This window comes from Carcharodon carcharias, chromosome 7, assembly GCF_017639515.1.
Source record: "Carcharodon carcharias isolate sCarCar2 chromosome 7, sCarCar2.pri, whole genome shotgun sequence".
Classification (NCBI taxonomy): Eukaryota; Metazoa; Chordata; class Chondrichthyes; order Lamniformes; family Lamnidae; genus Carcharodon; species Carcharodon carcharias.
This window is the reverse complement of record NC_054473.1, coordinates 4,843,396-4,857,084: the sequence shown is the minus strand read 5'-3', so window position 1 is coordinate 4,857,084 and position 13,689 is coordinate 4,843,396. Positions and strand designations below refer to the sequence as shown.

At 45.3% G+C, this 13,689-nt stretch overlaps 1 protein-coding gene across 7 annotated transcripts in view; it reads left to right on the top strand.

Annotated features, from left to right (window-relative positions):
• usp19 (ubiquitin specific peptidase 19) overlaps positions 1–13,689 on the top strand; it is a 138,393-nt gene that overhangs the window by 16,575 nt on the left and 108,129 nt on the right. For 5 of the 7 annotated variants that reach the window (XR_005943625.1, XM_041192579.1, XM_041192578.1 and 2 more), the window contains exon 4: positions 2,341–2,385. The exons of the other annotated variants lie outside the window; for them this stretch is intronic. Coding sequence is in view for 4 of the 5 variants with exons in the window: in XM_041192579.1 (XP_041048513.1) it covers positions 2,341–2,385 (45 nt within the window). In the remaining variant the exon portion in view is untranslated. The remainder of the gene's footprint in view (positions 1–2,340; positions 2,386–13,689) is intronic. 7 annotated transcript variants of the gene reach the window in all.

Below are 13,689 nucleotides of genomic sequence, written 5' to 3'. Positions count from 1 at the left end.
GTCCATGTAAGTCAGAGTCAGCAATAACTTACATTTATATGGCACCTGTACTATTGCAAAATGAGCAAAGAGGCTTCACAAGAGCATTATCAAACAAAATTCAAATCCAAGCGCAAGGAGATATTGGGACTGGAGACCAAAAGCTTGATCAGAGGTAGGTTTTAACAAGCATTTTAAAGGAGGAGCGGGAGAGAGAGGTTTAGGGAGTGAATTCCAAAGCTTGTGGCTTCGTCAGCTGAATATCTGCCAATGGCGAACACTTGAAAATTGCGGATGTGCAAGAGGTCAGAATAGGTGGAGCACAGATCCCAAAGGATACGGGGATTAGAGAGTTAGGAAGGGGCGAGCCCATGGAATGATTTGAAAATTGTAAAATTGGCATTGCCAGACCAAGAGTTAACCTAGGCCAGCAGTCTCAGATGGTGAGTTAAATGGGACTTGGTGCGATTTCAAATAAATGCAGCAATCTGTTTAGGCCTGCATTTTTAGTTTGCTGCATTGTTGTCTTTGACTTTAAACTAAAAAATTTACTGTGCATGAGAAAGTCAAGACGTGCAAATTGTTGTAGCAATTTCTCTTGTGCAGGGTCTGGAATTTGTTTGTTTTTGGAAGTTTCTGACCTCGAGTCAAAAGTAATTAAGTTAGACTCTTGCTGGATCATTAGTCAGGATTCTTTAACCAGATACTACAACATATATTTCAAAGTTATTCATTGTGGGTTGAAGAGAAAAAATCTTGTTCTGCTTTTGAGAAATTGTAAGATATGATATTAATGCAAGGTCTCTTCGTTTTTTGAATAGTGGAAATGAATAGTTTTACTGGTATTGTAGTATTGAGGTGATTAAATTACATAATATGACATGGGATAAACGGCATAGGCCAATGTTTATGCTTTACTGGAGCTGGATCCTGTCTTTTCTCATCCAAATCTGTCATTGTAACCATCTATTCCCTTCTCCTTCAAATGCTTTTCAGCTTTCCCTTAAATACGAAGAAGAGTCATACGGACTCGAAACATTAACTCTCTTTCTCTCTCCACAGATACTGCCAAACCTGCTGAGTTTTTCCAGCACTTGCTTTTATTTCACTTCCCACCTAGTTTTGTGTCATCTTGGAAATATTACATTTGGCCCCCACACCCAAGTCATTGATGTGGATTGTGAAATGATTGGGCCCAAGCACTGATGCTTGCGGCACCCAACTAGTCACAGCCTGCCAACCCGACAACTCTTCCCCATGAGAAAACATTCTCTGTGTGCTACTCTATTAAAATCTTTCTTAATTTTCAAGATATCTATTAGATCACTCCTCAGCCTTTTTTCTAGCGAGCTGAGAACCAGCTTGGTCAATCCTTTCTTGATATGTATTCCTAAGCATTTTTGGTATCATCCCTATATCCGTTTCATAATATGATGACCAGAAATGCATGCAATACTCTGATCTAACCAAGGTTCAGTGCAGGTTTAGCATAACTTCCCTACCTTTTGATTCTATCCCTCTAGAAATAAAGCATACTCCTTTGTTTGTTTTTTTTATGGCCTTGCTAACCTGTGGAGTAACTTTGTGATTGATATATTTGTACTCCCAGAACTTTTTGTTTGTTTACCACACCCAGACTCTCGCCCTCTTGTGTAATAAGTGACCTCCTTTATTGTGTCATTATAAATACTGGGGAACCAGGTTGATCACAGTTTGTGCAACTGACCCACTGCTCCTGCTCCACCCCCCTCATGGGAGCAGGGGAGAAAAATTGGAACAACAGACATCAGTGTTTTCTGATGCCTACCTGTGGCCTTTTGCACAGCTGACAGTGGCCAAGGAGCAGGGTTGCAGAACACTCCAAAGGGCAGGAAAGAAGTAAATGGACAAAAAGGAATTAAATTTGCTTTTCCATGTTACTTTTATGCACACCAAGCGTTTAAAGGTACTTTGGACTGTTGATTTGAGTTTGACCTGGGGAGCTTGTGTAGGTTGTGTATCGTTTTCATGATCGTTGTTGGTGATTCTCAAATTGAAGTTTTTTTTTCTCCTCTCTAAGGTGCTCGCCCCCTCACTGCATTAGCATTGCACAGGTGATCACTCCTTGGCACCTGAGCCCTCTTCACGTGTTGCACTGGTGGGTGTCGGGGGTGGGGGAGGGCGGGGTTGGTGTGGGCTATTGCGCTCCGGCCAATCCTGTGCTCAATATGCCCCACGTACAAGTTCAGCCACTGACATGCTGCGATCAAGTGGAAAATGCAAACTTTTTGAATCTTTCAGTTGGCTGGGGGTGAAGAAAAAATTGCACCTTTTGAACCAACCTGATCTACTGAATCTGTTTCTGTATATTCTAATTGTTAGATTTGCCAAGCAATGAGGATGCATTGCGAGGGATAGACAGTGATGGTAAGTCTTGGAGCTTGCCTGTGTTCTAACTGTTCTGTAGCTGATTGTATTTAGAAGCAGGAGTGTGGAACTGCAGTAAGTGCTTCCCATTTCTGGCCTGAATGCCTCTTGCTTTCTTCAACCCAAATGCATCAAGTTGCTTCAAGGCATATTATGTTACTATTTAAATGCAACTTTAACAGAGAACAAGCAGTGGACTAGTTGTGGGATGGGGAGATTGGTACCAGGATTTTGGTGAAGTATGACAGGACTTCAAATTCATGAGCAGAAATTCTTTAAAAAGTACTCAGCTGTGCATTTGTAGATTCCATGCTTCCAAACGGGATTGTATATTGGGGGAGTGTTTTGAGCTGTATGCAACTGTGAAGTCCTGGCTGTTTTAGGCCAGTCCCCCTTATGCTAGGGGCAGTTTGAGGTGACAAACCAGACTATTGTACAGCAGAACAGATTTCCTAAATGCCTCTTTCCTTCTCGAGTATTAATGCTAATAGGTCTTTGACCTAACTAAGCTCATAAATAGTTAAACATTACCTCTTTGCTTTTGCATGCTGTGCCTCTAGATGTAACTAAGAGCTCTTCATCTTTATTTGTATGATCTAGTCAAATTTGTGCACTTTATAATGGCCTGTGTGCCTGCATACCAACCCTCACATGCTCCGTTTAAAATCTTAATATTTAAGATGTACTTCTGTTCCCTGGTCTTTTTCAGAAAATTCATTCAATGGTGTCCGAAGTACGTTCCATTTAGGTTCTGCACTGTGTATGGGAATGCCAGAGAGCGTCTGTTTTGTTTTCTTTTATTCATTCGCTGGATGTGGGCTACACTGGCTGGGCCAGCATTTAATGCCCATTCCTAGTTGCCCATGAGAAGGTGGTGGTGAGCTGCCTTCTTGAACCGCTGCAGTCCATGTGGTGTAGGTTAGGAAGTGCTGTTAGGAAGAGAGTTCCAGGATTTTGACCCAGCGACAGTGAAGGAACGGCGATATATTTCCAAGTCAGGATGGTGAGTGACTTGGAGGTCAACTTCCAGGTGGTGCTGTTCCCATCCATCTGCTGCCTATGTCCTTCTAGATGGTAGTAGTCATGGATTTGGAAGGTGCTGTCTAAGAAGCTTTGGTGAACTTGGGTTTGCTGCAGTGCATCTTGTAGTGTCTTGTAGACACTGCTGCTACTATGAATCGGTGGTGGAGGCAGTGAATGTTTGTGGATGTGGTGCCAATCAAGCAGGCTGCTTTGTCCTGGACGTTGTCAAGCTTCTTGAGTGTCGTTGTAACTGAACTCATCCAGGCAAGTGGGGAGTATTCCATCACACTCCTGACTTGTGCCTTGCAGATGGTGGACAGGCTTTGGGGAGTCAGGAGGTGAGTTACTCGTCACAGGATTCCTAGCCTCTGAACTGCTCTTGTAGCCACAGTATTTATATGGCTAGTCCAATTCAGTTTCTGGTCAATGGTAACCCCAGGATGTTGATATTGGGGATGTTCTGTGATGGCAATGTCATTAAATGTCAAGGGGTGATGGTTAGATTCTCTCTTGTAGGAGATGGTCATTGCCGGGCACTTGTGTGGTGCAAATGTTATTTGTCAGCCCAAATCTGGTCTTGCTGCATTTGGACATGAACTGCTTCAGTATCTGATGAGTCATGAATGGTGCTGAACATTGTGCAATCATCAGCAAATATCCCCACTTCTGACCTTTGGAAGGAAGGTCATTGATAAAGTAGCTGAAGACTGTACCCCGAGGAACTCTTGCAGCGATGTCCTGGAGCCAAGATGACTGACCTCCAACAACCACCATCTTCCTTTGTGGAAGGTATAACTCCAACCAGTGGAGAGTTTTCCCCCTGATTCCCATTGACTCCAGTTTTGCTAGGGCCCCTTGATGCCACACTTGGTCAAATGCGGCGCTGATGTCCAGGGTAGTCACACTCATGTCACCTCAGGAGCTCAGCTCTTTTGTCCAGGTTTGAACCAAGGCGGTCAGGAGCTGAGTGGCCCTGGTGGAACCCAAACTGGGCGTCAGTGAGCAGGTTATTGTGAAGCAAATGCCCTTAATAGCACTATTGACGACCCCTTCCATTACTTTACTGATGATTGAGAGTATACTGATAAATGGTAATTGGCTGGGTTTAATTTGTCCTGCTTTTTGTGTATAGGACATATCTGGACAATTTCCCACATAGCCAGGTAGATGCCAGATTGTAGCTGTACACGAACAGTTTGGCTAGGGGTGTGACAAGTTATGGAGCACAAGTCTTCAGTACTATTGCCAGAATATTGCTAGGCCCCATAACACTTGCACTATCCAGTGCCTTCAGCCATTTCTTGATATCAATTGGAGTGAATCGAATTGACTGAAGGCTGGGGACCTCTGGAGGAGGCCGAGATGGATCATCCACTTGGCACTTCTGGCTGAAGATTGTAGCAAATGCTTCAGCCTTATCTTTTGTACTGATGTGCTGGGCTTCTCCGTCATTGAGGATGGGGACATTTGTGGAGCCTCCTCCTCCAGTGAGTTGTTTAATTGTCCTCCTCTATTCACGAATGGATGTGGCAGGACTGCAGAGCTTAGATCTGCTCTGCTGGTTGTGGGATTGCTTAGCTCTGTCTATCACTTGCTGCTTATGCTGTTTGGCATGCAAGTAGTCCTGCATTATAGCTTCACCAGATTGACACCTCATTTTTAGGTATGCTTGGTGCTACCCCTGGCATCCCCTCCTGCACTCTTCATTGAACCAGGGTTGATCCCCTGGCTTGATGGCAGTGGTAGAGTGGGGGATGTGTGGGCCATGAGGTTACAGATTGTGTTTGAGTACAATTTTGCTGATGGCCCACAGCACCTCATGGATGCCCAGTCTTGAGTTGCTAGATCTGTTTGAAATTATCCCATTTAGCACAGTAGTCGGCCACACAACACGATGGATGGTATCCTCAATGTGAAGGTGGTCACTTTATCTCTAGAACGACTGTGCAGTGGTCACTCCTGGTATTGTCATGGACAGATGCATCTGTGGCAGGCAGGTTGGTATGTTTTTCCCTCTTGTTGGTTCCCTCACCACCTGCCACAGTGAGATTTTTTTAGGACTCGACCAGCTTGGTCAGGAGTGGTGCTACTGAGCTACTCTTGGTAATGAACATTGAAGTCCCCCACGCATACATTCTGCGTCCTTGCCACCCTCAGTGCTTCCTCCAAGTGGTGTTCAACATGGAGGAGCACTGATTCACCAACTGAGGGAGGGCGGTATGTGGTATTCAGCAGGAGGTTTCCTTGTCCATGATACTTCATGGGGTGTGGAGTCGATGTTGAGGACTCCCAGAACAATCCCCTTCTGACTGTAAAGCACTGTGCCACCACCTCTGCTGGGTCTGCCCTGTCCCAACGACAGGACATACTCAGAGGTGGTGATGGTGGTGTCTGGGACATTATCTGTAAGGTATGATTCCGTGAGGAGGACAGTGTCAGGCTGTTGCTTAGCTAGTCTGAGACAGCTCTCCCAAATTTGGCACTAGCCCCCTGATATTAGTAAGGAGGACTTTGCAGGGCCAACAAGTTTGCCATTGTCGTTTTTTTTTATTATTCAATAATGGGATCTGGGCATCACTGGCTGGGCAAACTCTAAGTGCCCTTGTTCAGAGGGCATTTAAGAGTCAACCACTTTGCTGTGGGTCTGGAGTCACATGTAGGGTACGCCAGAGCAGGTAAGGAGGGCAAATTTTCTTCCGCTAAAAGACATTTACAACAACTGACAATGGTTTCATGGTCATCAGACTTTTAATTCCAGATTTTTAACTAATTCAAATTCTACCCAGCATCTGCCGTGGCAGGATTCAAACCCAGAGCGTTACACTGCGTCTCTGGGTTACTAGTCCGACGACAGTACTGCTATACCACTGCCTTCCCCTGTCCAACTGAGCCAAGGAGCTGTTAGTTTTTATCTGGGTACTCAGTATGATTGGTATTGATGAGGACAGCATTTCTGCTTTGAATGGAAAAACTTCGATGGTTGCATCTTAACCCTGGCGTACACCAGAGAGTGATCAGTATCACAGTTTGCACTGTGGTAGCTGTGTGTTGAGAGTGCTGTTCAGAGAGTCATGTCTGCTGATGATCAGATCCAGCTGGCGCTAGTGCCATGATCTTGGATGTCTCCAGGACACCTTGTGGTGTGGCCTGTTCTGAAGGAAGGTGTTAGTTACACAAAGTTCACAATAGCAGGAAAGCTCAAGTAGTCTCTGTCCTTTCTCATTTACCTTTTCCAGCATGATGTTTGAAGCAGGAGGGCCAGGCCTCAGGATCCACTTCCACCATGTTTGTTGTGTTGAAATCCCCCAGTAGGTAAAGGTGTTCTGACTTGGGGTTTTGCAAGAACACGAGATAGGAGCAGGAGTAGACCATATGACCCATTGAACCTGCTCCATCATTCAATACGACCATAGTTGATCTTGGGCTTCAACTCCACTTTCTTGCGCGTTCCCCATATCCCTTGATTCCCTGAGAGATCAAAAATCTGTCTATCCCAGCCTCGTTAGTAGAGCAGAGCATTGGAGCATAGATACTCATGAGGTTAACTGGCCTTGTTTGAGTTGAAAGCTGGGTGGAGAGAAAACGTTCTGAACCATTTGTGGTGGGTTTTATCATTGAGAGGAGTGAGTGCCTTACAATGAGGCCTACACCTTTTTCTCACATTTTTCCTCTGAACTCTCCCCCGCCAGATGAATGTAATGTTTTTCTTTCAGTGATCTGTTCATTGCAAACCTCGTCTCTTGTAGGGAAGCTATGTTCAGCTCAATGCTCAGCCTATCAAGATAAATGTTGATCACAGCTGTCTTGCACATGTTATCGACCAGCTGCAAGGTTGTCTGTCAATCCTGTGCATGAGGTCCTAATGTTGCAGTCTGCCAGTTGAAGAGCTGGCATCTTTTGTTTGGTTTGTTTATCTTTGTTTGGTTTGTTTACTTGGTGTGATGGATTCCGTCTATTTGTTGAAGGGAGACTCTTAAGCTCCAAGCACACATTGAAGCAGATGGACCATGGGCAGGCAAACCTTACTCATTGGGAGCTGCCTGACTTGCGTTGGGTGGCAGTTGACCAGTCGAACACTATTGCCCTTCCCGCTATCAGAGACAGCCCATAGCACACGTTCTCTACACCAGTCGAATTGGAATTATCACTCATAACTGCTGTCTCCCATGTGTTAATGCTATACAGTGAATATCCTCTCCAGGGCACAAGCCTGGGCAAAATGGATGCCCAAAAGTCAGGGTCCCCCTCTCAACCTCTTCGGTTGAATACAAAAGAATGCAAAGTACTATGTTTGGCAACAGCTTGTTTGCAGGAGTTGCCAGGAAATTATTTATTTAGACATTAGTCGACCTTTGGGCTCCAGTCCAGATTTTTGTCAGGGTTTACTCCCTTAGTCCTCAAATTCTCCTGAGGTATCCACAAGACGGTGGCACTATAGCCCCATAGCTGAGAGTTTGGTCCGTGAGTGCCAAGGCATGTCCACGTGCCGATGGGTCTGCATGTCCACGTGCCGATGGGTCTGCATGTCCACGTGCCGATGGGTCTGCATGTCCACGTGCCGATGGGTCTGCATGTCCACGTGCCGATGGGTCTGCATGTCCACGTGCCGATGGGTCTGCATGTCCACGTGCCGATGGGTCTGCATGTCCACGTGCCGATGGGTCTGCATGTCCACGTGCCGATGGGTCTGCATGTCCACGTGCCGATGGGTCTGCATGTCCACGTGCCGATGGGTCTGCATGTCCACGTGCCGATGGGTCTGCATGTCCACGTGCCGATGGGTCTGCATGTCCACGTGCCGATGGGTCTGCATGTCCACGTGCCTGGGGGGGGGGGGGGGGGGGTGCCAAACCTCCTCTGAGTTCCTCTGAAATTTTAACCTGTGGCCATGAGGGACCCAGTTTCCATGTGTCACCATGAAGCGGCACAGCTGAGGATTTGCTAATAGAGAGGCTATGTACTGATGGGGAGAAACTGGTATATTTGGCTCTTTTTCACATTGCTGCTAACTAGCAGCGTAGGCTGAAAATGACAAGCACACAAGTGGAAAGCAAGCTAGCTCTCTTCACCCACACACCCAACGCATCACATCGACCTGTTGGACACACTAAAACCACTTAGGAGTCAAACTATCACCTCGCTCCGAATATTGTGCACTTATGCTCGAACAATCGCCCTCAACTGTCACATTAATGGCAAGTAGTACTGTTAAGCCATTGTTTCTGTTGTATATATGTATTATAATTTGCACACTTTGTACGAAGCTTGGGCATCAAGGCAGGTACAATATTAAATTGCTATGTTTGTAAAGGAATGGGGGCAGCTGCTAGATTTAGAAATGAATTCACAGTAGAGGTAAAGTTTCAGAATTTCTATCGTAGAATGTTGGAGAGGGGTTGTGTCAGTATGAAAATATAAAGATGGTAATTTCTTATTGCTGTCACTTTCCTACAAAGTACTTGTTTCAGTTTGTGATAGTTTTTAAGATAGGAATTATCTGACCATGGAGGAGTCAGGCTACCTGATATCCTCCTCTCCTTGCTGACCTGCAGGTGTTTTGCTCTGCATGGTATAAGATCAGATGAGCCTCACAACTCTGCAGTCATGTGTGATGCACGAGTAACATTTTTGAGTTTGAAAACACTGGGTTGTTGCTGCTTCTGTTAGGTTGACGGGCCCCATTCTCTGGGATAGAGAATACCAAAGATTCACCACCCTCTGTGTGAAGAAATCCTTCCCCATCATAGTCCTAAATGGTCAACCACTTATTCTGAGATGTGTCCCCTGATTCTAGAACCCCTAACCATGGGAAACATCCTTTGTACATCTACCTTTTTGAGCTCTGTAAGAATTTGAAAGCTCCAATGAGATTACCTCTCGTTCTGCTAAACTCCAGAGAATACAGGCACAGTCTCCTCAATCTCTTCTCTTCAGACAATCTTGCCACCCCAGTAATCAGTCTGGTGAACCTTTGTTCCACTCCCTTTATGGCAAGTATATCCTTCCTTAGGTAAGGAGACCAAAATCCCACAAACTACTCCAGGTGTGGTCTAACCAAGGCTCTATACAACTGCAGCATCATTTCTTTACTCCTGTATTCAAATCATCTTTCCATAAACATTAACATACCATTTATCTTCCTAATTGCTTGTTGCACCTGCATGTTAACTTTCATTGACTCATGAACAAGGACATCCAGGTCACATTGGAAATAAACACTCCCCAATCTCTATTTAAGAAATTCTGCATTTCTGATTTTCCTCCCAAATTGCATAACTTTGGACTTGCAATTGCAGTGGATTGGAAAAATGCTAATATAACGCCCTTATTCAAAAAGTCAGGGGGAGGCAGAGAGTAGGAAACTATAGACCAGTTCGTTTAATGTCTGTCGTTGGGAAATTGTTGGAATCCATTATTAAGGAAGTAGTAATGGGGCATTTGGAAAGTCAAAATGCAATCCATCAGAGTCAGCATGGCTTTATAAAGAGTAAATCGTGTTTGACTAATTTGCTAGAGTTCTTTGAAGATGTGACAAGCAAAGTGGATAATGGGGATCCTGTAGATATAGTATATTTGGACTTCCAGAAGGCCTTTGATAAGGTGCTGCACAAAAGATTAATACACAAGATAAGATCACACGGAGTTAGGGGTAATATATTAGCTTGGATAGAAGATTGGCTAACCAACAGAAAGCAGAGAGTTGGGATAAGTGGGTGGTCTTCTGGATGGCAAACTGTAACTAGTGGGGTGCCACTGGGTTTGGTCCTTGGGCCCCAACTATTTACAATCTATATTAATGACTTGGATTCAGGGATAGAAGGTACTATAGCTAAATTTGCAGATGACACCAAAATAGGTGGGAAAGTAAGTTGCAATGAAGAAATAAGAAATTTACAAATGGATATGGACAGGTGAGGTGAATGGGCCAAAATCTGGCAGATGGAGTTTAACGTGGATTAGTGTGAGGTTATCCATTTTGGTCAGAAGGTGACTTATTATTTAAATGGAGAGAAACTTCAGAATGCTTCAGTGCAAAGGGATCTGGGTGTCCTTGTGCATGAATCGCTGAAAGCCAGTATGCAGGTACAGCAGGTAATAAGGAAGGCAAATGGAATTTTGGCATTTATTGCTAAAGGAATAGAGTATAAAAATAGGGAAGTATTGTTGCAACTGTACAAGGCATTGATGAGACTGCACCTGGAGCACTGTGTACAGTTTTGGTCCCATTACTTGAGGAAGGATGTAGTTGCATTGGAGGCAGTTCAGAGGAGGTTCACTAGATTAATTCCAGAGATGCAAGGCTTGTCTAAAGAGGAGAGATTGAGCAGTTTATGTTTATACTGGCTAGAGTTTAGAAGGATGAGAGGAGATCTAATTGAGGTACATAAGATGCTAAAGGGGATAGACAAAGTAGACGTAGAGCGGATGTTTCCCCTTGTGGGGCATTCCAGAACAAGAGGCCATAGTTTTAGGCTAAGGGGTGGTAGATTTAAATCAGAGATAAGGAGGAATTACTTTTCTCAAAGGGTCGTGAATCTGTGGAATTCACTACCTCAGGGTGCAGTGGATGCTGGGATGCTGAATAAATTTGAGGAGATAGACAGATTTTTAATGAGTAATGGGTTGAAAGGTTATGGGGAGAGGGCAGGAAATTGGAGTTGAGGCCGAAGTGAGATCAGCCATGATCGTAATGAATGGCAGGGCAGACTCGAGCTGAATTGCCTACTCCTGCTCCTAGTTATGTCTGTTCTTATATTCATACTTTTCCTTGCCCAAAGTGGATCCCTTAGAGAGAAACATTACTCCTTCCTCTGGCAGGAAAACTCGAGGCACCACATGAGCATGTGGTTTTCACAGTAAACAAAACATGCTGTTTGCAAGCTTTGAACTCCCGCGTAAGGCTCAGCGAGACTTCTGACTCGTCACATCACCATCTACAAGATGCACTGCAGGAATTCACCAAGGCTCCTTTGACAACATCTTCCAAACCCACGACCACTGCCATCTAGAAGGACAGGCAGCAGTTAGATGGGAACACCACCACCGGGAAGTTCCCCTCCAAGTCACTCACCATCCTGATTTGGAAATATATCGCCGTTCCTTCACCATCACTGGGTCAAAATTCTGGAACTCCCTCCCTAACAGCACTGTGGGTGTACCTATACCATATGGACTGCAGCGGCTCAAGAAGGCAGCTCACCACCACCTTCTCAAGGGCAACGAGGGATGGGCAATAAATGCTGGCCCAGCCAGCGACGCCCACATCCCGTGAATGAATGAAAAAAACACTCAGGCCCAGTTAATGTTGTGCATCTAGGCTCCAGCACTCGCCCCCACCCCAGATGTTAAGGATTAGTTCTATGAGGCACTTGACACTATCAGCAGAATTCCCAGCACTGAGGGACTGTACCTTCTGGGGGACCTCAGTGCAAGGGTGGGCATTGACTATGCAGCTTGGCCAATGTGCATGGGACACCAGAGAGTCTGCATGATGAATGAAAATGGACAGAGCCTGCTGGAGCTGTGCTGTTACCATGGGGTGAAAGCAAAATACAACAGGTGCTGGAAATCTGAAATAAAACCAGATGCTGGAAAAAACGCAGCAGGTCTGGCAGCACCTGTGGAGAGAGAAGCAGAGTTAACATTTTGAGTCTGTATGACCTATAAAGCCCTCCAAAATGGAGACAGCAGTGTGATTTGAAAACACAATTGCCAGGTTGGCACACTGCAAATGACCTGGGCAAGGTATTGATGCAGGATGCATCAGCTCTGCAGAAGAGTCATACGGACTCAATGTTAACTGTTTCTCTCCCCACAGTTGCTGCCAGACCTGCTGAGTTTTTCCAGGGTTTCTGTTTTTATGTCCATTACCATAGGATCCGTGTGACGAGCAGCTACTTCCAAACCAAGCCGTGCCACAAGATGTCCTGGAGACATTTGAGATCACACCACTGGCACCAGCTGGATCTCGTTATCACCAGGCATACCACCCTCAAGAGTGTCCTCATCACTGATCGCAGCACTGACTGTGACACTGACTGCTCCCTGGTATGCAGCAAGGTCCAAGGTCAGCTGGCAGATTGACAGTTGACATGATTCTCTTACTTCACTGGTTAAGGGAGAAGTGCTGCGAACATTGCAGCCCACTTTGTTTCCTTCATAAACTCACCAAGGCCTTCAACCTTGACAGTAGAGATGGGAAATAGGCTGCCTGCCTGGACTCTGGGCATCATTTCTTCTTTCCACGAGAACATGCACAGCTTTGGTTGCAGTGGAGCATCATCGGAGGCTTTCAAGATGAGCAGCGTGGTAAACCAGGGCCGTGTCCTGGCGCTAACTCTTTGGCACAATTTCTTCCATGCTGCTGTTTTACACTTGGCGATTCGATTGAGGGTGTCAGCCTGAATGCTGGAGCTGACAGCAGCAAGCTGTTTAACTTGGGAAGACTGGTCCTGGCATGCAAAATGCCCTTGTTAATGAGTTGCTGTTTGACACCATGCTGGCATCCCATACTGAAAGTTCACTTGTAATAGCTTGTAGATCAGTTCTCCCAGGTCTGCAAGGCGTTTGGATTGACGGTCAGCATCAGGAAGACCGAAGTTATGTGCCAGCACGTAGAGACTCCATTTTCCATCAACATTGACAACTTCACTCTGGAAGTCATTGACAGCTTAACATGCCTTGGACCAATAATTACCAGCAACCTGTCCCTTAATCTAAATGGTGAGATTGCAGAGCTTTGAGATGCAGAGGGACCGGTTGCCTTAGTGCATCAATCGCAAAAGGCTAATATGCAGCTACAGCAAGTAATTAAGAAAGCTAATGGAATGTTATCGTTTATTGAGAAGAATTAAATACCAAAGTAGGGAGATATGCTTCAGTTATACAGAGCACTAGTGAGTAGTGGAGTACTGTGTACCGTATTGATCTCCTTATTTAAGGAAGGATGTAAGTGTGTTGAAAGCAGTTCAGAGAAGGCTTTCCAGACTAATACCTGGAATGGGCGGGTTGTCTTATGAGGAAAGGGTGGACAGATGAGGCTTGTATTTGCTGGAGTTTAGAAGAGTAAGAGGCGACTTGATTGAAACATACAAGATCCTGAGTTCTGTCGAAGGGTCACGAGGACTCGAAACGTCAACTCTTTTCTTCTCCGCCGATGCTGCCAGACCTGCTGAGTTTTTCCAGGTAATTCTGTTTTTGTTTTTGTTTAAGATCCTGAGGGGTCTGGTCAGGGTGGACATGGAGAAGACGTTTCATCTTGTGGGAGAATCTAGAACTAAG